At 37.8% G+C, this 26,526-nt stretch overlaps 1 protein-coding gene across 1 annotated transcript in view; it reads right to left on the reverse strand.

Annotated features, from left to right (window-relative positions):
* The window catches only part of ATP6V1H (ATPase H+ transporting V1 subunit H), a 29,555-nt gene extending 12,386 nt beyond the window's left edge, over positions 1 to 17,169 (reverse strand). Inside the window, exons 1-9 of the mRNA XM_070747749.1 lie at positions 16,789 to 17,169; positions 12,411 to 12,533; positions 10,676 to 10,778; positions 8,717 to 8,806; positions 7,258 to 7,371; positions 7,064 to 7,168; positions 5,548 to 5,589; positions 3,152 to 3,249; positions 2,357 to 2,549 (exon numbers count right to left, since the gene is read on the reverse strand). Coding sequence (XP_070603850.1) covers positions 2,357 to 2,549; positions 3,152 to 3,249; positions 5,548 to 5,589; positions 7,064 to 7,168; positions 7,258 to 7,371; positions 8,717 to 8,806; positions 10,676 to 10,778; positions 12,411 to 12,514 — 849 coding nt within the window. The 5' untranslated portion in view covers positions 12,515 to 12,533; positions 16,789 to 17,169. The remainder of the gene's footprint in view (positions 1 to 2,356; positions 2,550 to 3,151; positions 3,250 to 5,547; positions 5,590 to 7,063; positions 7,169 to 7,257; positions 7,372 to 8,716; positions 8,807 to 10,675; positions 10,779 to 12,410; positions 12,534 to 16,788) is intronic.
* Between the last annotated feature and the right edge of the window lie 9,357 nt (positions 17,170 to 26,526).

Here is a 26,526-nt window from a genome sequence, read left to right on the forward strand (position 1 = left end):
GTGTGTGTGTAATATATTATTGCTGATAATGAAAAGGAAGGGACACTAGTATTGATCTATTTCGAGCTTATTTTGCTCTTATCAGCTAGCCATACCCTTAGAAACATAGAAACATAGAAGTCTGACGGCAGAAAAAGACCTCCTGGTCCATCTAGTCTGCCCTTACACTATTTTCTGTATTTTATCTTAGGATGGATATATGTTTATCCCAGGCATGTTTAAATTCAGTTACTGTGGATTTATCTACAACGTCTGCTGGAAGTTTGTTCCAAGGATCTACTACTCTTTCAGTAAAATAATATTTTCTCATGTTGCTTTTGATCTTTCCCCCAACTAACTTCAGATTGTGTCCCCTTGTTCTTGTGTTCACTTTCCTTTTAAAAACACTTCCCTCCTGGACCTGGTTTAACCCTTTAATATATTTAAATGTTTCGATCATGTCCCCCTTTTCCTTCTGTCCTCCAGACTATACAGATTGAGTTCATTAAGTCTTTCCTGATACGTTTTATGCTTAAGACCTTCCACCATTCTTGTAGCCCGTCTTTGGACCCGTTCAATTTTGTCAATATCTTTTTGTAGGTGAGGTCTCCAGAACTGAACATAGTATTCCAAATGTGGTCTCACCAGCATTCTATATAGCGGGATCATAATCTCCCTCTTCCTGCTTGTTATACCTCTAGCTATGCAGCCAAGCATCCTACTTGCTTTCCCTACCGCCTGACTGCACTGTTCACCCATTTTGAGACTGTCAGAAATCACTACCCCTAAATCCTTTTCTTTTGAAGTATTTGCTAACACAGAACTGCCAATACAATACTCAGATTGAGGATTCCTTTTCCCCAAGTGCATTATTTTACATTTGGAAACATTAAACTGCAGTTTCCATTGCTTTGACCATTTATCTAGTAAAGCTAAATCATTTACCATATTACAGACGCCCCCAGGAATATCAACCCTATTGCACACTTTAGAGTCATCGGCAAATAGGCAAACCTTCCCTACCAAACCTTCCCCTATGTCACTCACAAACATATTAAAAAGAATAGGACCCAGAACAGACCCTTGTGGCACACCGCTTGTAACCTGACTCTGCTCAGAATACTCGCCGTTAACAATAACTCTCTGATGTCTACGCTTCAGCCAGCTGCAAATCCATTGAACTATCCAGGGATTAAGTCCAATCTTCACTAATTTATCTATCAGCTCTTTATGTGGAACCGTATCAAAGGCTTTGCTGAAGTCCAGGTAGGCTGAAGTCCAGGTAGGCAATATCCACGGCACCACCTTCATCCAACACTTCATCCAAATCCCTTACTGGGATTTGAACCTGCAGAGTCTGCATTTAACCTTCTAGAGGCTAAAGCTGCTGCCTTATAAGGCAGACTCTGCAGGTTCAAAGCCCAATAAGAGTATGGCTAGCTGATGAAAGCATAATAAGATCAAAATACTGTAGATCTATACTAATCTCCCTTCCTTTTTATTATCAGCAATAATATGTTACACATATAGATTGTAGATGGTCAGCTATAAAAAAAAGTTTAACTGCCTTGGATATATCCCCTAGAAGGGCCGAGAGACAAAAAGGAAGCTGTATGCTCCTCCCATATTTGGGTATACCAGGATGATTCGAGATAAATATATGTATACATACATATACATATTTGTTTTCGTAGATTTTCATGGGTACAGGTATGACGGTCTTGGTATATTTGGGTTTCTTCCCATGTAGGATTTAGAAATTTCTGGCAACGTTTCGACGAGGTCCCACTCGTCATCTTCAGGCTGGTGTTTCTGTCCTTGTTCTAGGGCGAACACAGCGAGACCTGAGCTGCCTTCCTTCTATAAATACTGATGGCTGGGTGTGGTTTGATGGCTCAGCAATTGCCTGCTATGTAGAAACTTCCTGGTGAGTCAGTGGGGTAACACCTGGGGTCGTTAATGTAACTGAGGTATGCTGATTAGTTAATGATTGTGGATTAGGCGTGATATCCTGAGTAGTTGGAGCTTGCAGGCTACTTGATTGTTTTGCAATGTGTGTTTTGAGTCTGGTTTCAGTTTCTATGGCCGGGATACGTTTGAGGGCTGGTTTCCAGATGTCTGGTAGGCGGGAGGCGCTTGTTCATATTTTGGGGATGTTTTTCTATCTCGATGGCTTCCATGATTATTCTTTTGCTGTAGTGTTCTGTTTTGAAAATTAATTTAGTACTGTCAAAAAAATCAGTTTCATGTCCTGTAGTTTTTGAAGTGTTGGAAAAGGGAGGAGGTTTACATATACATATACATATACACACATATACACATACACATACACACATTGCAGCCAGTTTCATCTAGTCAATGTGCTTCATCCACTCACCCGAAATGCTGCCAAAATGATCCTGGTTACTTTCTCTTTTACAGACTCTTGAAGGATGTCAGATAAAACAGGAACAATATTGTAACGCCGCAAGTGTTCACACATTTGGGGACTGAAGGCCAAGAGCCAGACAGAGAAAATCATCTGATACTGAAGTTGGAAGCCACACTTGTTACTCAACACTCCCATTATACTGGAGGGGGGAAAAGACATATAGAAAATACAGTTTCTATCGAATCAGTCTCTATTTTGCCCTTATTCCCAAGATCTTGAAAAGCTGATTTCTCTTTTTCAAAAAGAAAAGTAGGGGAAAATTATGTAGAGGCTAATTTTTAGAGATCTTGTAAACCTCTTAAATCAGCAATGACCATGGGTGGCATCTGTATTTTTTATGGGTAATTTTACATGTTCTCCTGAAAGCCACAACTTTTATTAATTTCACTGCGGAATTGCACTAATGGAGTGCCTTGATTGAACATTCAACATGGGAATGTTTTCGTCTAACTTAAATGTCCTGCAGCAACTCCTCAGTGTTCAATGAAATTTAATGCAAGTTTACTGTGCACATTTAGGTTTATAATCCATCATGCCAGTGTTCCTGTCCGTAATATAATAAGTAGTCCCCATTATTCTTTAAGTACAATATTTTGCTTAGCCACAGAGAATGTCTCTTTAAAAATGCATTACAATGATATTTTCTAAATCAGACACCTAAATATGCTCCAAGAAGACAGTCCACTAAAACAGAAGACACTTGGGGGGGGGGGGGGGGGGGGGTTTCTTGCAAATACTCACCAGTTTACTCCATCTGATTCTACCCATGCAAAACGGTATTCATTGACTCTGAGCATCAACTGCAAACACCCAGCAACACATTGGACATATTGTGAGCTCTACGTGAAAGAAGAATATACTTCCCTAAAGATATGTACATAATAGGATTTCTTAAGTAAGAAGTCTCCAATTATTCACTGATCCTGGAAACAGAAGCTAGCCCAAGAGTAGAAATGTTCATTGCTACTTTCAGGCTGGAGAAAGTTCAATTTAAAAAACAAAACAAAATGTTCATTCTAATTCACCAAATGCATTAAGTTTTTTATTGGTTAAATGCACAGTTACCTTTGCCAATGCTATATTCTTAAGTAAGTTGCAGTATCTTTTTTGACTAAGGGCTTCTACAGTACCAATTGGCAATGCATGTTAACAACATTGTCTTGTTTTTCCACAGATTCCTAAAAACTATCCAAATACATTTATAAGATTTATTTTTAAAATACCCTATTTATCTTATATGGAGTGTAAGTCTGATCTTTTCAAAATGATTAATAGAGTAACAACACTGAAAACACATTCTGTGCTGATTAAAATATTCCTTGCTTTAAAAAGCAAGAAGTACCCCAAACCAGTAATGAATGTGGATTACTTCAATCTTTCATATATTTATATAAAGAGAATAATAAACAAAAATCTGGTGCCACAAAGCAGTTAAACCAAATCAGATTATGATTTCAGAAGAACCTCATCAGAAGTAAGTGCATTAGATCCTTTCCAAGATTGAATCCAGTCAAATAAATAATCCCAGATCTGTTCTGAATTTAAGCTTGCATGTTCTTGCATAGCTACTTCACAGAGGTGACTGGTTTCCAAAGAACGTCTAATGAGTAGTCATGTATATATATTTTCTGAATGGACACTTAAAAATGAAGCTATAGTGTCTAAAAACAGCCAATCAGCCTTACAATATTACACAAATGAGAACTGTACTGTATTAAAAAAAATCTGGTAAATAGATAAACTTATGTTTCTTCATCTATGCACACCCAAAAAGAGACAGCAAGTTATTGAATAATCCATCAAAATTCCAGCTTCTACTCCTTTTAATTAATCATATTTAGGGTCAAAAATATACACAAGGTAGCTAATTATGCCAATCCCTTTATGAGGACTAACGAAAAGAACATGTGTACCCAAACTGTTGAGTTTTCCCAGGTTTATCAAATATGACCTATAGAAGGATAAGCTTAAAGCTTTTCATGGAACAGCAGAGCCAATGAAGGCCCCTCTATTAATTCATTTTGCATTTGATTGCAAAATGTACCAAGTGCTGCCTCTCCAGAGATGCCATGTTCAATGCTTGAAAGCCAAGCAGGGACTCTTTGGTTAGACTGCTATCCTCACTATAGCTGCTTGCTCACTAATGGTTACCAATACTGTTCCTTCTTCCCTTATGACTATCTACACATAAGTCAGTACCAAAGCAGTTTACCATTTGCTACAGCCTGTCTTCTAGTCTGATGATTTCAACTGGGTCCCACTTGTCATTACAACATACCATCCTTTAATCATCCACACATCTTCCTCTTCCACAAAACTGACTCAGGAGCTAGAATAATCTAGACACAATTTGTTAAGTACCTCAATGCTAAACGTAATGCTACTACATTGGATCCTTAGATTCTCTAGGCCAGTGATGGCAAACCTATAGCATGGGTACCCACAGGTGGCACACGGAGCCATATCTGCTGGCACGCAAGCTGTTGCCCTAGCTCAGCTCCAACATGCATGTGTGTGCTGGCCAACTGATTTTTGGCTCACATAGAGGCTCTGTGAGGCTGCTGTTGGCTTCCAGAGAGCCTCCAGGGGGGTGGGCCCCTGGGGGTGGGCATTTTTACCCTCTCCCGGCTCCAGGGAAGCCTTTGGAGCCTGGGGAGGGCAAAACATGAGCCTACTGGGCCCTCCAGTTGTTGAGAAACAGGCCATTTCTGGCCTCCAGAGGACCTCTAGAGGGCAGGGGAAGCTATTTTCGCCCTCCCTAGGCAGTGAATTATGAGTGTGGCCACTCGCACATGATGTGATAGTGTACATGCATGCTTTTTTGGCACCCGAGGGAAAAAAGGTTCGCCATCACTTCACTAGGCTAAAAGCCCTGTTTCGCAAATTCTGACTGACGGGTCTCTGTTAGGCACATTTTTAATAGACACTTCAGTAAGATGACGTCTCGGATTCTTGAATGTAAGATTTTAGAATAAAAAGAAAATTCAAAGAGAATTCAAATAAGTATTATTTCAAGAGGTGTCTACTAAAAAATATTTTAGTATATACTACTGAAATCAAACTAGCTTCTATTGCTACCAAAAAGAACAAAAATTAGCCGAGATTCAGCCTAGATTCTTGAATAAATATATACTTACATCAGTTCCATGTTCATTAGCACTTCCAGTACCACGTAGTTTCTGGCATAAAACAAATAAAGGTATATTCTCAGAATTATTTTTATTTAAAGGAAATTTACATAGATTTTAAACACTACAGAAACATAAAGGAAAAAGTAGGAAAAGAAAAAAGAAAAGGGTAAAAGAAAAATAATAGAAAGGAAAGAAAAAGAAAAGTATCTAAAGAAGCAATTCCAATATTTGCATCAAGTACAAACACAATTTATGTTCTAAAGACTCATAAAAATAACTGGATATATTTCATTCTCATGTATGGTCTTTCTAACCTGAAAATATCCACAAAAATACCCATTCAGTCAAGTTCAGAAACTTCAAGAACATATTTAGATACTTCATACTGGAATCTTCTGCTTTGTTTCATTAATCAATAAACAGAAGTTTATAGGTTTCTATGGCGTTTGCAGTTGTAGTAAAATATAATAACAATAGCACTTAAACTTATATACTGCTTCACAGTGCTTTACAACCCTCTTTAAGCAGTTTACAGAGTCATCATACAGCCCCAACACAATCCAGGTTCTCATTTTTCAGACCTTGGAAAGATGGAAGGCTGAGTTAACCTTGAGCTGATGGGAATCGAACTGTCAAACTGCCAAACTGCTGGCAGCCGGCAGTCAGCAGAAGTAGCTTGGAGTACAGTATTCTAACCACTGGAACACTTGATCATAAGTTCTATGTTGTAATACATGCAGTAACTTTTCTTGGCATAAAAGCTGATGGGAAATTTCCTAGTTGTATGATGCTACCTGGTGGTACTCAAATACATTAGTTTCATACACTTTTCAGGAGAAGATCAGCAACAAGGATATGTCCATACATCCCATATTTACCAACTTCTGTTAAGACTATTTTAATTTACCGATATTCTTATAGGTATTTTAAGGATGACTACATATACACAACAGATACAAATTTAAAGTGAACTGCTCCAAACTTGATTACAAAAAATACGACGTCAGCAACAGACTGGTCAATGCCTAGAATGCACTACCTAACTCTGTGGTTTCATCCCCAAACTCCCAAACTTTTAACCTTAGACTGTTTACTGTTGACCTCACCCCATTCCTAACAGGTCTCTAAGGGGTGTGCATAAGCGCACCATCATCACTAATGTTCCCTTTTATTCATATTCATTTTGTGTATTCAAATCATGTTTATACTTATATACACTGCTCAAAAAAAAATAAAGGGAACCCTTAAACAACACAATATAACTCCAAGTAAATCAAACCTCTGTGAAATGAAACTGTCCACTTAGTAAGCAACACTGATTGACAATCAATTTTACATGCCGTTGTGCACATTCAACTTTGTGCAGAACAAAGAATTCAATGAGAATATTTCATTCATTCAGATCTAGGATGTGTTATTTGAGTGTTCCCTTTATTTTATTTTTTTGAGCAGTATATATTATCTAATACATGCTTGACAAAATAAATAAATGAATATATACAGGATATAGATATAGATATACCTGTGAACTAAGCTGAGTTTTAATCCAGTTGAAGTAATAATTTAAGTCACTGCCTTCCATCAGCTCCCGTCCCCAAGCTGCTAGTTTAGCAATAATTCTGGCAGCCTGAGAAATAATACAGAAAACAGAATTTTAGTTCTTTCTAGAAGAATATACTATTTTGAAAATTTCATTTTTAATGATTGAAAGTTTACCATATGCACAGTGAAAAGATCCTGACGATTCAACATTGGCAGGAAATAAGACCATGCAGTATTCTTGTCCCTCTTTGCATAGTCAAAGAAAATACTAACCCGCTGATGGTTCTCCTGTTGAAAGGAAAGGTATAAATGTATTATTGATACCAGTCTGGAAGAATCATAACTGATACTTATATAATATTTATTTCAAAATGGTTCCAGCAAGATAAGCAATGCATGTAACACATATATAGAATTACATTTTTATATTCATCCTGCATTAGTGCTATGGTTAGGTGATAAGCGTAAACTAGATCAAAGTCGATGATAATGCACCATTAACAACACTTCTTGCAGTCCATTTGCCATTCGATTCCCCGGCTGTTACAAAGTATCCATTATTACAGCACTTAAAATGATCTACAGTGAAGCATGCAAAAATGTTTGATCGAAAATCAGTCCCTCCCCAATTTAATGTTTTGATAAAATTACACAACATTAAAAATGCAAATGACTGCGATATTTAGCAAAGTCACACTGCAAAAATATTTTAAGTTAAAGTGTAAGATATAAACTTCATTGGAATAATACCTAAGAATAAAAAGATCATTTATTAATTCAGATGCTATAAAGACACTAAGTAAACATTATAGGATGTTTTATAGGATTCAAGCAGAGAGAAGGAATTGATAAAACAAAAGGAATTTAGTATTTCTGGGCACGTGTATCAAAAATAAAGGTGTGTTTGAGAGTATTTACTATTTCCAGATAACCTTGATGTTATATTATGCCTAGAAAGCAACTGGCAATAATTTTTTTTTAATGTAAGTATGGCATACCAGCAGGGGTGGGCTACTGCCCGGACCGGGGGGGGGGGGAACGCAGTGGGGTAGCAAAAATGGAGCTCCACCCCAGAGCACCCAATTTGCACTGAAAGATGTTGAAAGAAAAAACAGGGCGTCTGCATAAGCCACACCCACGTGTGGTAATAAAATTTTTGATAGCCCTTCACTGCGTACCAGTTAGCAGTCAATACTCTGTATTTTTCACCAATCAAAGCTCCCAGACCCAAATAATTCTGAAGCAGCTCTGACAGATATTAGCCAAAACTGTCAGCTGGATGGGATAGCAGGCCATAGTCCATAATATCTGAAGGATAATAGGTTGACTACTCTTTATTATATAGGATGGTGAAATTCCTGATTACCGAGAAGCAGCTTAACAAACAGATTCAACTTTCTCTGGTGCATTTTGTAAGTAGATAAATTGATGCATTATTTGCTTTCAGAAATTTCAAGATATAAACGCTACATTGTAAAAAATGACTGAAGTATTTTCTAAGGGATCCTACTCACAGGAAATGTAATTTACACAGCATTACTGGGAAAGAGGAGATAAAGTAAAAAGCCAGCTAAACTGCAATAAGAAACCTGCACATCAATTGGTTAATCATGAAAATAGTTAATGAACGTACCTGCAGCATATCATCAACCATAGTTAAAATGTACTGAACTGTCTGTTCCTTGGAGATATGAGTCATCAGACTTATGAATGTTTTAGCACACTAGGGAAAAAAAATATTTTAGACGTTTTCATTCTCATTTTGCTTTGCACTTCTGCAAGCATAGGCTGTACAGTGAACATGAAAACTATCTTAAATTGTTGGTTCAGAATATTCACATGTATTGATTTGCTAGAATGCTTTCATCAAGCATATTATTATTGCAAAATTCCATTCACTCAGTTATCACTAAAACAATTGGATTTCATATGGAGGAGCAACAAGAGATCCATTCTTCTCTTCAATATAGAAAAATAGACGCTGCATATATTTTGTTACTTCTAATTCAGATTCAGAGAAACTAATATTTGCTGTGATTTACATGAGGAATAGCAAAGATCTGCCCCTGAAGTAAATTATGTATGTTAAATCACATTAACCAAATGGAATTATGCTAAAAGGGCAACTTAATTTTCGAAAGTAACTCTGGAAAAAATAAACAAAATTATTTGTAACCCACTGCTCTGGAAGCTTGCCTCTTTCTCAGTCCCTATGACAGCTGAGCATTAAGAAAAACAAGATTGCATCTACACACACAATTATATTAACATGAACATTTCTTCAAACAGTATGGATTTTTGCTGGTGGAGAATATAATAAAATAATTTAATAGGGCTATGAATACATGGACACGCATGCAAAGAAATATTTTTGACATTCTCTCACTTATGCTGCCCTCCATAAGCTTTTTTAGAATATTCATAAATGTTTCACTAAGGTGGGGGGAAAGGGAAAAGAAAATATCCCTCTAGATTCCTTTGCAAGAAATAACTGTATACTTAAGGGATGAACAAAACGTTACATTTCAGATTCAGAAAAGCTACCGCACGAATCCCAGCGGCCGAGAAGGTCCCACAGAGTTGGCCTTTTCCGGGTCCCGTCGACTAAACAATGTCGTCTGGCGGGCCCCAGGGGAAGAGCCTTCTCTGTGGCGGCCCCGGCCCTCTGGAATCAACTCCCCCCGGAGATTAGAACTGCTCCCACCCTCCTTGTCTTCCGTAAACTACTTAAGACCCACTTATACCGCCAGGCATGGGGGATTTGAGACACCTTTCCCCCAGGCTTATTATAATTTATGTTTGGTATGTATGTGCTGTTTGGTTTTTAATTATGATAGGGTTTTTAGTTTTTTCCCCTTAATATTAGATTTGTGCCTATATATATTGTTTTATCGTTTGTTGTGAGCCGCCCCGAGTCTTCGGAGAGGGGTGGCATACAAATCTAATAAATTATTATTATTATTATTATTATTATTATTATTATTATTATTATTATTATAGTCTTATATAAAAAAAGTATAGACGTAGTGAAGAGTTTCAAACTCAAGAATGCTGCCTTGAGTTGGGATAATTTGTTTCTAACATAAAATAATATTTAATAAAATTATTTAATTAAGAGCCATGGTAGCACAGTTGTTAGAATTATTATAACAAAATATAATAAAATAAATAAAGTAAAATATAGTATAGCATAGTACAGTATAGTATAATAATTACATAAATAAAATAATAAAAGAAAATAAAATTATTATTATTTATTATTAGATTTGTATGCCGCCGCTCTCCATAGACTCAGGGCGGCTCTTATTTCAGGGTTCCAAAAAATGTAAGATGTATTTTCAGGGAAACATGGTAACAATATGGATTATCTGTCAGGGACATACACTGTCAGGGACATACACTATTTTTAAACTGTCAAAATAACTTAGCTTTGTCACTATTAATGTTTGAAAAATTGTGACTACAGCATATAAGAACAGATCTACAAACCTTTCCAAACCCCCCAAAAATAGAATAACAAATAAACAAAAAAAATACAACCCAAACAGTTCATAACACTGAATAATTATTTGTTCCAAAGAAACTGTATTACTTGATTGCCTTCTGTTTGTATTAATTCTTGCTTTTCTTCTGGAGTGCGTTTTTGTTCAAATTTTTGAATGAATTCACAGTCTTCTCCTGAAATCATTAGCCCCCTGCAAAAATTTTAAAAAGAATATTTTTTTAGCACTTCCGATTTGTAGCCTTCGTTTATTTTTGTCCCAGAATTCCCATAATTGCTGCTAAAATCATTTATATTCCCAAACTTAAATAGGAAATGATGAATTGAGTTGGCAGTCTTGGCGACAAAATATCACCTCATAAAGGAAAGTTTTATATCTCGTATTTAAAAGTATTTACCACTTATATGCACCAAGACAAATTCCTTGTGTAATTAATCACACTTGGCCAATAAAGAATTCTATTCTATTCTGTTCTGTTCTGTTTGTTCTGTTCTGTTCCGTTCCATTCTTAGAAACTTACGGTAGTTTCAATAACTGTTTATCCTTGGACAAGAATGAGTGCTTTTTTTACTGTTTAAAAATATACATGTGTCCTTTATGTAAACCATGTTCTGTCTATCTTCTGTAGATACAACATCAATTTTGTGGTATATAAACAAACAATTATTAATTGCCAAATATATTAAAACATAAAATAAACTGACTAGACACTGATAACCAGACAAAAATAAATTAAATGATTTGGATTGGACACTTTTATCAAAAGATCATATAAATTCTTACTTTAGGATACAAAAATACCAGAAGGAATAGTATTAGTCAGAGGCAGGACGGATATAGCCAAGCCCAGTGATGGCGAACCTATGTCATGGGTGCCACAGGTGGCATGCGGAGCCATATCTGCTGGCACGTGAGCTGTTGCCCTAGGTCAGCTCCAACACGCATGTGTGTGCTGGCCAGCTGATTTTGGCTCACACAGAGGCTCTGGGAGGGCATTTTTTGTTTCCAGAGAGCCTCTGGGGAGGATGGGGAAGCCTTTGGAGCCGGGGGGGGGAGCAAAACACGAGCCTACTGAGCCCACCAGAAGTTGGAAAACAGGCTGTTTCCAGAGGGCCTCCAAGAGGGGGGCTATTTTCGTCCTCCTAATGCACTGAATTATGGGTATGAGTACTTGCGCATGAGCGATAGCATGCACGCACGCTCCTTCAGCACCCGATTAAAAAAAAGGTTCACCATCACTGGCCTAGCCAATATTTTGGTAGAATTAAATAAACAGATTGACACAATCCATGTCTTAGCCATGGCACAAGTGAGCAGATATAAAAAAATATTGTCCATCTATTTATCTCAATAAGCGTTTCTTTAACTTTTAAGTATCTTCAAGAAGAATGAAGGCAATATTAGAAACATGTTTTGCTATGAAGCAACAATATATTAACCTAAGAAAATAGTGGGATGAGAAGCTTTGAAAAAGGATATAGCTATCTGCCGAAAAAATATTGGTAGCCAGAAACACTATATATCTTTCTGAATATATAATTGATTAAAATGAAGTAAATGAACAATCTGCTATTCTGAAAACCTGGTTTTAGCTACAACTGCCAATTTCTTTAATGTGTTACCAGAAGTGTGGTTCACAATAATATATACTACATTGAAATATCTTATTACTAATAAATGACAAATCATTTTTCCCAATATCCACTGACTCAAGATTTTTCCAACTCTTAAACAGTGCTCTAGTTTCCAGTACATCTACATATAATGTAACTATTTTAGAAAAATATGACACTTATAACCATTTATGCCCAGTTCAAAACTTACTGTAGATACAACTGCCAATTTACTTTATTAGCCCGAACTTCAGCTGCTTTAGCAGCAATGATATTGGTGGGGACAGCAGCATCAACAGCACCCCGAATATCCATAATTAATGTAATTTAAAATCTATTAAGGAAACAAAAATAAAGATGAGTTTCAGTCAATACACGAGTTTCAGTCAATACACGAACACTGAAAGTAGTTTACCTCCCTTGATCTGAAAAGCTGAATTTCATTGGTTCTTTGGCAGATTGGGGTATTGTTTACTTCATTGTTGGTCTGAAGTATATTTTCTTCAAATCAACAATCAAAAAACAAGTAAACAATAATACACCAATCGGGAAACTACCAGAGACAACAGTAAACCGCCTCAATCAAAGAATCTCTAAGACAGTGATGGCGAACCTATGGCACGGGTGCCACAGGTGGCACACAGAGCCATATCTGCTGGCACGCAAGCCATTGCTCTATCTCAGGTCCAGCACACATGTACACACTGGCCAGCTGATTTTTGGCTTGCACGAAGGCTCTGGGAGGGCATCTTCAGCTTCCAGAGGGTCTTAGGGGAATGGTGGAGGGTGTTTTTGCCCTCCCCAGGCTCCAGAGCAGACCTGGGCAAGGGGCGGTCCGCGGGATGCATCCGGCCCGCCCGCTGTCTGTGGCTGGCCCGCCCGCTATCTGTGACTGGTCTGTGAAGGTCGCCACCTGGGCAGAAGTTGCAGATGCTCGGGCACCGCAGGGACCACTTGGGGGCGTTTTAAGGCCGGGAGAACTTTTCTCCGGCCAACTTTTCCCACCTGTTTCCCAGCTACCGCCCACCTCCTCGCCACCAATGCCACCTCCCCTCGGTGTGCTGGTGGCCTGCCGCGTCCCTGGGGGCAGAGCTGCTTTGTCCCTTCTGCAGCGCTTGCCCCAACCCCACCCCCCGGGCCCTTTGCACGACTGAAGCTTCACTCCCAGAGCGTGAAGCCTGTTTAAGGCGTGGCGACTTCATGTTTGCAGGAGCCACCAAGAGAGAGAAGCGGCGCTGCTTCATGGAGGGGAGAGGAGGAGAGGAACGGCCGGCTCTGCCACGACGTCGATCCACCAACCTCCCGCACTCCCCGGTATACTTAATCACTGGCCGGTCCCTTCTCTTCAAAGCAGGAAGCTGCGGGGAGGAACCAGATGAAGAGGTGAAAAGGTGGCCAGGAGAGGGAGGACTTTTTGCCTTGGAATAGGAGCGCAGGTCTCTGCAGGTGATGCTCGCCCAAGTGTTGGGTTGCTTAACCTTAAGTTTTTGTAGACTCAGCTATTCAAGGTCATGGTTGCCCCAAAGATTCATTCATTCTTTCTTTCTTTCTTTCTTTCTTTCTTTCTTTCTTTCTTTCTTTCTTTCTTCCTCCCTTCCTCCCTCTCTCTCTCTCTCTTTCTTTCTTTCTTTCTTTCTTTCTTTCTTTAATAGAGATAGCATATATACAGTGTTGGGTAGAACTGAGTTAATTATATTAGTCCGGCCCTCTAAAACCATCCCAATTTCTCATGCGGCCTCATGACAAAATTAATTGCCCATCCCTGCTCTAGAGTCTGCCGAGAGTGGGAAACAGACCTATCAGGACAACCAAAAGTTGGGAAATGTCTGTTTCTGGCCTCCAGAAGGCCTCCAGAGAGGCAGGAGGGGCAATTTTCTCCCTCCTGGGCATTGAATTATGGGTGTAGGCACTCACACAGAGGTGTTAGTGTGTGTGCACACGTGCTTTTAGCACCCGAGGGGAAAAAAGGTTCCCCATCACTGCTCTAAGACCTCCCCCGCAACACTGACAGGCAAGACACCAGAATATAAACTGAAAGCAAAGCACTCTTTATTTATATTTGTTACCTAGCTTGGATAATGAAACATTTGCAAGAAAACACGCAAACTCAGAGAGCACCAAGGATCCCTCAATCTACTGTAATGTCTTGATTTGAGAAACTTAATAAATAACAATATTTATGCTAATTTGTTTATCTATTAAACTGTCTCTGAAACAATTACAGCAATCATAATCATAACTCTCTCTTTCTCTGCTTTAGTTTTACTTAATATACTGTAATACATAATAAAATTTTTGAAAAGGTTTTGTTATTTATATTAAAATATATATGCCATAGAATTTAAATATATTAAAAGGGAAAGTGCCATGTTATGTGCTTCAAACAAAGAATTTTATATTTTTACTATTTAAATTATGAAAATTAAACAATTACTTGGCTGAGGTAAAGCAAACCAGAAAATCTATTTAATTCAATTATTCAACTTTTGAGCTACTTTCAAAAGTTCTTATAACTATAAAAATGTTACACACCTCATAAAATGAATCATCCTGTATTCATGCTGTATTATTAACCTAAATTAACAAAGCTTCATATTATAATGTTTGTTATAGAAAATATATTATTTTTGAGCATAGAGTCCCATCTCATTCAATAGGAAGAAAACCAGACCTAATGTAGTGGCACCAATTTTCTGAGCATTTTAATAAGAACCATTTTTGTTTTCTATCATACAGTAATTCCAATTGGAGTTAAACTATTTGTACAAAAATGCACTCCCTCTGAAATAATTAGATACATAATTAGTATGGCTTGTTTAAATTATGTTTTTAATAGCTGTAAATTGGGATGGTATTGTTTTTATTATTTATAATGTACTTTATTGTGGTTAATTTTTCTTGGTTAAATTTCTGTAAATTGCATGTAATAACTTACTTCAACAAACCAAATAATGTGAAGAATACCATGTCATTATTACAGATCATTACACATATGTTTCCAAAATACAATTCCTGTTTTTTATTAAACAGAGATCCCTTATGAAAAAAAAAAGAATCTTAACTCAATTTCCAAATCCAATTCCATCTGGAAACCAGCTGTTGGATCTCTTCATATTGTTTCATATTTTAAAATTTGCATTTCAAACTAAAACTTTCTACAAATGATTTTCCGAAATTAAGTGAAACTAATCACGGAACACAGCTTATTTTTTAAAAAGGGGGCAAATTGTATTTAATGTCCCAATGTAATATCAACTGTGAAGGTTAACATAAAAAAGCAGAAGTACAGCTAAACATCATTACCCCAATGACCTTCACCATTTCATTTTCTCCTCAGTTTCTGGCCTACTCTGAATTTCTGATGCCAAAACACCTATTTAGTTTTCATTGCATCAAGTCATGACTGGGGCAGGATGTTGATGAATACTAGCCAACTCTACCTGACCAAACCAGCTGAAACTGTATTAGAGTAATTTAACCACATGCAAAAACCAGTTTAATCCTTCCTTCCTTTCCCCTGCAAATACACATCTGTTATTGGATGAAACAACTACAGTATTACTGTCTTTTTCGTTAAAGGGATGCTAGCAAAAGCAAAGTTTAATTCAGAGAAAAGCAGCTGCAGGAATGATCTGGTCTATGATTTGTTCAGAAGAATCTAGGCAACCTCAGCTATATTGTCCTACAAATCTGTGTCTCCCCAAGAAATGCAAGAAGTACACTCCTATATTTAACAAACTGATGTAATGAACAATAGCAATTCAGCAAACTGGAGGACACAAAGATCCAGGAAACTAAAATATACTGCTCAAAAAAATAAAGGGAACACTCAAATAACACATCCTAGAGCTGAATGAATGAAACATTCTCATTGAATATTTCATTTGCACAACTATTCCATTTGCACAACAGCACGTGAAATTGACTGTCAATCAGTGCTGCTTCCTAAGTGGACAGTTTGATTTCACAGAAGTTTGATTTACTTGAAGTTATATTCTGTGTTTTTTAAGGTGTTGCCTTTATTATTGAGCAGCCTATGTGGAACAAGCCATTTTGACTTTATTACATGTACCCAGTATATTGGCCAAAAGCATCTGACCCATTTAACTAATTCTTTCTGTGGGAGAGCCACTGTCTGAATATTAAGCAAGCAGAGAAATCACGAAAATCACATTCATAAATTATTCTTCCTAAAAATAGAGCAAGGGAGGGGGGACAAAAGCCACCTCTGAGAGCAGCAAGGTGGCAAAGAATCGCCGCCTTGGGTGACCTTCCCAAAAGAAAGCCTAAATAAAGAGTCGGCACTTGAGGCAAGGCATTGAATTGGGGAGTCTCTGCAGGGCCATTTTGGGGACGGCTACAATGGGAGCGAGGAGAAAAAGCCGTTTGCTTTTCCTTCTTCTACCGAGTTTCACAGCACAGAGCAATGCGTATGTGCGAGCGAGATAGAAAGACTGCAGAGCCGCCTTCTCGCCGTTTCCGCTGCCCGCTGACTCTTAAGCTTCCCTTGTACGGGTGCAAGGAAAGCAACTCTGCTCCGCCACGCTGGGGCGGCCCTGGAGGGGAGGAAGAGCTATAGGACGCCTCACCTCTTCTCGCCAAGCCGGGATCAGCCAAGGAAGCCCCGGGATCAGCAGACGCGACGACGAACAGTTCCCAGTCAGCCCCCCTTTCCGAGCGGAGAAAGGAGAACCGAGACACTCCCGGTCATATGACAGAGTTCAGCTGACAGCCCGGCTCAACGAGCTACGGATGCCGACAAGAGTCCCCGAGAGCGGCCCGAGTTCCGCTAAAGCACTTCCGAGATCGGCGCGCGTTAGGCACGCAAGGCAAATTGGCGTAACCCTCCTCTTTCGGGCTACAGTATACAGTATTGTGAACCACAACTCCCAGCATCCATTGGAATAGAACAGAACAGAATAGAATAGATATACAGTATATCTCTCATTTATATTAAAGATTTTTTAAAGAGTAAGAAAGTGGGGGTGGTTTTAAAAGTGTACGAGTTTTAAGTACAATTACAAATTTATTTATTCCCTTACTGGACTTCCATTTGGATTTGAAAGAGTCCGGAAGAAGTTGGGTGTTAGATAGATAAATGGATGGATGGATGGATGGATGGATGGATGGATGGATGGATGGATGGATGGATGGATGGATGGATGGATGGATGGATAGAGACAGACAGACAGACAGACAGACAGACAGACAGACAGACAGACAGACAGACAGACAGATTCCCATTCAAAATTCCTTTTGAATTTCCTATTGTAATTCCTTGCATGTCCAAAAACAGTTGGCCCATGAAATTCTATTCTGGTCCGATGCCATGTAGGGCTTTGAATTGTGACCAGAAACTGATCGACAGCCAGTGCAAGCGGCGGAGTGTTGATGAAACAGGGGCATATCTGGGAAAGCCCATGATAGGTCTCGCGGCCGCATTCTGCACAATTCCAAACACTTTTCAGAGGGAGCCCCATGTAGAGAGCATTGCAGTATTCGAACCTCCCAGCAGTCCCAGCATGGCTGACTGGCATCATTGGCTATTCGTTGAATTAAAGTTCCAGGAAAAACTGTCCAAGTAAGTTCTCTTACAATAAATATGCTTAAATGCACTCATTCAGTTTCACAAGCCGAGCTAACAAGGATTATACATGTGCAACATCAAATCTGAAAGTCTGACAGCAATTATTGGATTATACAGCTGAATGAAACTAAAGGTCATTAATTTGTCATAAATGCAATTATGAAAGAATTGCCAACAGGCTGAAGTGGCTATGTCATAAAAGAATGTAATTAACTACCATTTAAGATCATATTTACCCTGTTTCTATTCTCATCTTTATGCTGGAAAAATTATGTATCTCTACAGTCTAAATAGGCCGGTTGTATGAAGCCAATTAATCTATTCTTGTTAAAAAGGAAAGCCTCACTGAGAAAAGTATGCTTCCCTGCTATTAATTTAATTATAGCAAGCTGCATTTGAGTGCTTATAGCTCACACTATGTAGGATAGAAAGGTAACAAAGAACTATTCAAGGCAAGCTTAACAGCCTACTAAATCTACCTGTTACATGTAAATCAGGGTCAGCCAGTGGTGGGTTGCTCCCAGTTTGGCCGGATTCGGTGAACAGACTCCACCACATGCACACATACATACATACGCACGTGAATGTGAACTGGTAGTGATGGGATTTACAACTCACAAGGGAGGGGTCCTAGTCACACACAAGCGCAAGTCTCCATTCTTCAACTCTTGAGATTCCCTCTGACCAAAATTGCTGAAAACTCACAATGTAATTTCCCTATAATGTGAAATGGAAAACACTGTATGTATGTATGTATGTATGTATGTATGTATGTATGTATGTATGTATGTATGATTTATTTATTTACTTACTTACTTACTTACTTACTTACTTATTTAGTCATATAATATTAATATACAAGGTACAAGTAAATGTCTTAATATTCAAATACATACAATAGGTAGAAAATAAAGAAACAGTAAGGACAGGGGACGGAAGGCACGCTGGTGCATTTATGCACACCCCTTACTGACCTCTTAGGAATCGGGAGAGGTCAACAGTGGAAAGTCTAAGGGTAAAGTTTTGGGGGTTAGGAGATGATACTACAGAGTCTGGTAATGAATTCCATCATCAACTACTCGGTTGCTGAAGTCGTATTTCCGGTAATCAAGTTTGGAGCGGTTTACATTAAGTTTGTATCTGTTGTGTGCTCGTGTGTTGTTGCGGTTGACGCTGAAGTAGTCGTTGACTGGGAGAACATTTTTCAGCATATGATTTTATGGGATATGCTTAGATCACAATGTAGTTCTAAACTTTCTAAGCCAAAGATTGTTAGCCTAGTTTCATAAGGTATACAGTTGCGAATGGAGGAGTGAAAAGCTCCTCTGGTAAAGTATCTCTGGACATTTTCTAGAGTGTTTATGTCTGAAATGCGATGTGGGTTCCAGACTGATGAGCTGTATTCAAAAATGGGTCTGGTGAAAGTTTTGTATGCTCTGCTTAGTAGTGTGAGATTGCCGGAACAGAAGCTATATAGGACTCAGGTTAACAACTCTGGAAGCCTTTTTGGCGATGTTGTTGCAGTGGGCTTTGGCACTTAGGTCATTTGATATGAGTATTCCAAGGTCTTTTACAGAGTGAGGGTTGTCTGTAAGATTTTGTTTATTTAGTCTGTAAGATTTTGTTTATTTAGCTTAATAATAAAATACTTAAAAAAGTATTTTATTATTAAATAAAAATACCCTCAGCCATTGAAAAGACTGTCCTTTCTCACATCATCCAAATAGATTTCTCATTATATGGGATCACTTTTCCACTAACATAAGGCTATTTGCTTAAGCTATTTATAATTAATATTATTGCTCTTAGGACTATGCAGGACTATGGACTTTTCTGCCTGCAACCTTAAATTGCTTGAATGATATTCATAAACTGGGTGGAAATGAGGTTGGATTTCTAAAATGATCACTTTCGTAATTTCACTTTTGACACAACTAGGACAGAATTTCCTTCCACTACTTTGCTACCAGTGTTTTATACAGACTAGACTTACCACAGCCCCTGATTTATATATTTCCCTGCTTCCCCATTCCTTCCATTTCTGCTGAGAAAGTTTTCCTTTTATGGCCAGGTCTTTGAGAACAATGTGGTTTCCATTAATGAACTTTTGTAGGAGTTGGCTATTAATTCCTCTTTACTTTTGACATAATTTGGTGTATCCACAGTGAATTTGCAAGCAAGCAAGGACTATAAATAAGGTGACTGTTGCCTTGTTGCCTTCTTGTTGGGCTGGGGAGAAGATAGAAAACAATGTTGTGTATTTCTGCCCTCAGGAAACAGTAGCCTGCACTGATGTGTACTACAATCTAATAATGCAGATCAATGCTATATTATCCTATATTTAATTTTCTTAAGTGAACAACATTTAAAATTCATTACGATTCCAACTAGAACAGAATTTCCATTGGTAAGCAAGGCAGCTTTTAAATGAATCATGCCTGATTTATAACCTTTTTGCCATGGTTTTTAAGTAAATCATGCAGTCATTAAGTGAATCTAGCTTTACCAATTGACTTTGCTTGTCAGAAGCTTGTCAGAAGCCAGCTGAGATGGTCACACATGACAAATTCATAGATTTGCCTTTCTATGACCTATCAATCAGAGATGGGTTCTTACCAGTTCAGACCAGTTCGGACCAATTCTATAGTAACTTGGTGGCCTGGGTCACTAGAACCAGCAGTGACCCAGGCCTGTCAAGCCCCCAAACTGGGTCTTTCAGTGGCACCACAGGTGGCGCCATTCTGATTTTTGCTTCTGAGCTTGCACAGTGTTGTGGTTAGCTCTGGCCCAGCTCCTGCCCCAAGGACTGTGGATGTGGGGGAGACATCCACATGCTGCAGGCCTGTTTTGCCCCCGGTGAAATCTGCTGATGGCTCCTCTGACCAAGAAGACATGAGTGACAGGGAGGAGGAGAGTGTGGCAGACAGCTCAGAAGGAGATCAATTATCTATCTCCTCCTTGGATTCAGAACAAGAGTTAATGATACAGCCACCCATGCGGAGAGCGATGCATAGGCAGCAACAACTGAAAGATTATTATCAAAGAAAATGAGGCCACCTGTGGTTGGGTGGGGCTGTGGTAATTAGTGAGGGTTTGGCCATTGTGGAGAATTATCTGATCGTTGTGTTTCGTGACTGCTTTACTGACTTTGACCTTTTGTGTGCTGATTTTTCCCCACTTTGAAACTAAACTTTTTTTCCCCCACTTTGAAACTTTGTGAAAGAAGAAGGACTGTGAATTGCCTCACAGCTGCAAGCTAAGTATCACAGAACTGATAAGGGACTTGTACAAATTACCAGTTTGTTTAGAGATGAGTGTTCTTTGCTATACCAAAAGAAGGCTTGGTTTAAGTGAATTTTCATTATAAAGAACATTTTTTTGAATTTTCAAACGTGTGTTTGTCTAAAATTTGTACCTGTGAATTTTTGGGAGGAGTCTACCAGAGAGCCCGACAGAACACACAGAAGCTGTGTTTTGACCACTGCTTGTGTGCCCATGGCGCGCAATTTGTGCATATTCATGGTGTGCCATATGCAAACCAGCAATGAAAAAAACCAGAACCCACCCTTGCTATCAACATGGAGAGTTCATAGAACACCAAACACATTTCCTTTAGAACACAGAACACAATTGCAGAAGAAAATCATGGTGAGAATACTAAAGTTTCCCTATTTCTCAAGAAAAGAAAAAGTTCCAAAGAAAGAAACATAATTAATTAAAGTAATGCTATTGTGACCTTGAAGTTTTTCCAATAGTTTACTCATAAAATGGAGGTGATGGAATTAATCAATTTCGGTAATAAAAAAAAAAAAGATGACTGCAAAACTGTATTATAAATTACACAATTGATTCAACAGAAAAATTGCTAAAAATCATAATCAGTTGACGCAGAGACCAGTAGAAATGTTCTATTATATCTCTGGTCCAGATAGGAAACTTATTTTATTGGTTTTTGTGTCCTGCTTTATACCAATATAAATGAACCAATATAAGTGAACTGAGTTTATTGTTAGAAGTAGTATGTATGAAAGGTAGCTATGCTTCATCTGTATGTATGAAAGGTAGATATACTTACATGCGTATTCCATTTTCCAACTTTTCTCCAAAGCATTCCTTCTTCAGTTTTTTCCCCTGTGAAATGGATTGAGTTTTAAAATATTTTCTAGAGAAAATGTGAATACTTTTACATTTTTTTTCAATGAGTTGGGGATCATAGTATAAGGCTGTTTGTTAGCTCAAATGCTAATTTGTGTTCCATATCAATTCTTCTCTATTGCCCCATTCTAGGTTATAATTATTTGATGATGATGATGATGATGATGATGATGATGATGATGATGATGATGATAAAGTTAAAGTATCTTATGGAAAAAAAACATTTTTGGGCAACACCACCTTTTAAAACAAATATAGCTTTCGGTAATGATCTTTTTTAACATTCAGTTTATAGTGACACCTGCTGGAGATTTTGTATTTGTAAAATATAAAATCACCGTACATAATGAATCATTGCATTTGGATAATCAATATTAATATAATTATATTTTATGTCATAATATATCAGAATTCATATACCATACTAAAGCAAATGAACACAATCCAGATTATCCATCTAGCTCAATAGCTTTTCCTATGTGGCACCCTGAATCACAAACAGACCAAACACATTTCAACATTGGTGTAATATATGAGCTCAATTATATGCTAATTTGTTGTTCAGTGTGTTATATACAAGCCCAGAAAATTGATTCAATTAGGAAAACCATAGGTAAATATGTCTGAGAAATCAAGAACTATATTTTTAGGATGTTAAGGTGTGATGGCAAACTTTAATAGCTTTTCAACACTTATTACTAAGGTTCCATGGCAATATTTTTTCCCAATTTCATCCCATCAGAAGAGAAAATTCAAAATTCTCAACATTTGCTGATGCTTTGAGCAAAATATGTTTTTCAAGTTCAAGATAGTGGCAGTGTTTTAGTATACATTATGATGTGTACACTACTAGTTCTAGGTTTTAGAAAGCTTTTGGGCAGATGTCCCTAGTGAATCTTATCCTCCTTCATACTATAACATTTGTTTTTTTTTCTGGTTTCAAATCTCAAAACATGGGGCAGGTAAATGAGCAGATGATAGTAGATCTGCTCTTGTTTGCATAATCATATCAACTTTTGCTACCAGAATAAGAATCTTGCATCAAGTGACTCCAAGAAATATAGATAATAAAAATGTTTTAGATTGCACAGAAAATAACAGATTAACACTTAGACAAAAAGATAAAGAGGAATTGTTGTATTAAAAGACATGGGGAAGATTTTATTAATGGTTGGAAAATATATGAATGATTAGAGGGGAAATAACATGAAAGAGAAACCCAGATGACATACTTGAAATGGAAGAATGGAGAGGAAGGGAAATATAGAAAAAGTATACTAGACAAATATACATTAAAAATAGAATATGTTAATAAGTGAAAAATGTGAAAGAACTAGAAAAGAGGTGTTAAATAAATAGTGAATCGAGACTGCTGGAAGACGATCCCGAGATTTATTTGAATAAAAAAACACAACAAGAGAAAGAGTAAAAGGAATTGGAGAAAAGAAGAAAGGGAGATGAAGCTAAATAGGAGAAAAGAAGATAGGAGAGAAGGGAAGAGAACAGCAGAAGGAGAGAGAAGGGATCTTCAGAAAGATGGGAGGGAGGGAAAGTAAGAGTAGAGGGAGGAAAAGAAGGAGAAGGGGTTGTAGGAAGCAAAGCAGTCTCGATGGTATAAAAATAATAACAATTGTTTTAATGAAACAGATAATATGTATAAGAGTATTCTATTATTATTGAAAAAATGAAATTGTATATTTGTGATGTAAAGATGTTAAATAAAATTTAAAAAATATTAAAGAAAGGTGACTCCATAGAACCAGATGGGTCTACTACTTTCTAAGCAATCTCTATGTGGAAAAGCTCATTAGGAATGTTTTCTGCAGATGATCTCTTGCTGTTTATTACAATAGAGAATAAATTTGGTTTATAAAACTTTTTAATCTTTCAAAAAAATTTAAATGATTTTCTAATTCCTGGAAAGATTACTTTCTCTTTATTTATTCCATCTTAAAGCTGATTCTTCCTCCCTTGATTAACAAATAAGTAAATATTTTTGGATAGAGAAAAGGAAGGAAGGAAGGTCTGAATTTTAAACATTTCTAAATGCTATTGAATTTTAAACATTTATATAACTTATATGTACATTGGACTATAATTTCAGAGCAAAAACTGAAGTGTAGTCATATATAGTCACGTAGTTTAATCTGTTCTGTAAATGTTAGAAATAGTTTCCAGTAATTTCCTCCACATTGACAGTAGGGCTGGTATTAGAAGTGTCATTATTAATATTCCACTGTAGCTCAGGTCTTGTTAATATAGTTTTATAATGCACACCTGTAACTCCAAGTAGGTTGTTAATTTCTTCAGAAAAAATAAGTTGGAAGAACAATATCTACAATACCTTTTTAAAAAGCATCTATTTCTTATTGCTACAAGGGCCATGAAAAGTCAGAATGGAGAGGAAGAATTTTATCAACTAAATATATTCCCAAATGGCTACATCTAAACAGTGTACTAATTGAGTTTGTTATTTTGTTTTTACTGTAGTTCTCAAGGGATATGTACAATAGCCCATGCTTGCACAGTACTCTTGATCCAGCAATACTCTCCATTATATAATTTACTCACTTCGATGCACTGTCAGGGCATGAAACAATACAATAATGTAGAAGACCCTTCCTTCTTTCCTTCCTTCCTTCCCCCCTCCCCTCCCTCCCTCCTTCCTTCCTTCCTCCCTCCCCTCCCCTCCCCTCCCTCCCTCCTTCCTTCCTTCCTTCCTTCCTTCCTTCTTCCTTCCTGCCTTCCTTCCTCTCTCCCCTCCCTCCTTCCCTCCTTCCTCCCTCCCTCCCTCCCCTCCTTCCCTCCCTCCCTCCTTCCTTCCTTCCTTCCTTCCTTTTTCTCCTCTCCTCTCTTCCCTCCCATGCTCTCCCCCTCTCTCCCTCCCTCCCTTCTTTTCTTCCTTAATGTTTTCTTTCCTTCTTTTTCTTTCTTGCAGGAGCAAAATTATCTAAATTAAGTTTTGCAATGGACAGCTGCCAATGTTGCAGATCTGTTTTTGCTTACTTTTACACACAGTGTAAGTGCAAGGGTACTTGCAAGGGTTATAAAATATACTGCTCAAAAAAATAAAGGCAACACTCAAATGACACACCCTAGATATGAATGAAATATTCTCATTGAATACTTTGTTCTGTACAAAGTTGAATGTGCACAACAGCATGTGAAATTGATTGTCAACCAGTGTTGCTTCCTAAGTGGACAGTTTGATTTCACAGAAGTTTGATTTACTTGGAGTTATATTGTGTTGTTTAAGGGTTCCCTTTATTTTTTTTAGCAATGTATATTAAATTAGTTAAATCCTCTTCTGGGCTGACTGAACTCCCTAAAGTTTAATAATCTGGGTTCATTAACCGGGTCTTATTCACAGGACACACTATCTGGCTCTTTCATAACCTGGTTAAATACGTGTTACGTTTATGCTGTGTTTCAGCTGTGGAATTCGACATTCCATTTTACATAGTCCATTTTACATAGAAGATGCATGGAAACAACATTATAAGAGGGGGGGTTGTGTTGATCTCTGAAATACAGACTTGCTAGACGCAACCAATGAAATGCTGGCTGGCTGGGCCTAGCCCTGATCGAGCAGGGCTTTTATCATTTGAGTTTTAGGAGGGGCATTCTTCACATTCTTAGAGTTTCTATCATTCCTTTTGATGCCAAGCTATTGTTATAAGGGAACAGCATTTAAAAATTAATCCTGCTTGAACTAGAAAACTCCATTTCTTCACTTAAGAAGTTCTCACTTACAGCAATTTAGTAGGATTTGTGGTAGGGGAGAGAACTGGGAATGGCTGGGGACTCTCTCTGAATTCTGCAATCAAGACAGCCACCTGACTCACATCTGTCGAATGTGAAGGCTCTCTGTTTTCCAGGTAACTAGAAGGGTCCTGAATTGAGCTCCTGAGAAGCAGAAGGAAGTGAGGCCAAGGTTATTGCTGCACCTGAACAATTTCAGTGTCTGGGAGAGGACGTTGCACCACTGCTTTCTTCAGAAGGGGCAAGGAGTGGCCGCGTGAAACAGAAAAGAAGGAAGCAGAAGTCATCAAGAAGCTCTGTATCCCACCGCTTCACCACTGGGAAATCTAAGGAAAGAATTTCCTTTAGGCATTTCTGCCCTCGACTGAGATTGATCCCTCTAGTCTAGATTGATCAGGTGGAAAATCCTTTAAAGTCTGTGGTGGTGCCATTGTTTCTTTCAGCGCTAAGGTTCAGGAAGGAAATATGTTCTCAGTAAAACACAAACAGCTTCTTTAACTAGCTTCCCCATTGCAACTGAAGGAGATATAGTTGTTAAAGGATGGTGAACCTCCATCAGACTTATCCAGTGCTGGCTGGATGCTTTGGACTACCAATACCATCAGTCAGGCTTAGCCTGAAAGCAAAGCGGTGGTAGCTCAGCACACTTATTTATTTATTTATTTATTTATTTATTTACTTATTTATTTACTTATTTACTTATTTACTTATTTACTTATTTACTTATTTACTTATTTACTTATTTACTTATTTATTTACTTATTTGTTTGTTTGTTTGTTTGTTTGTTTATTTGTCAAGTACGTATTGGTAGTATACAAAGAT

The sequence above is a fragment of the Erythrolamprus reginae genome, chromosome 3 (assembly GCF_031021105.1).
Source record: "Erythrolamprus reginae isolate rEryReg1 chromosome 3, rEryReg1.hap1, whole genome shotgun sequence".
Classification (NCBI taxonomy): domain Eukaryota; kingdom Metazoa; phylum Chordata; class Lepidosauria; order Squamata; family Dipsadidae; genus Erythrolamprus; species Erythrolamprus reginae.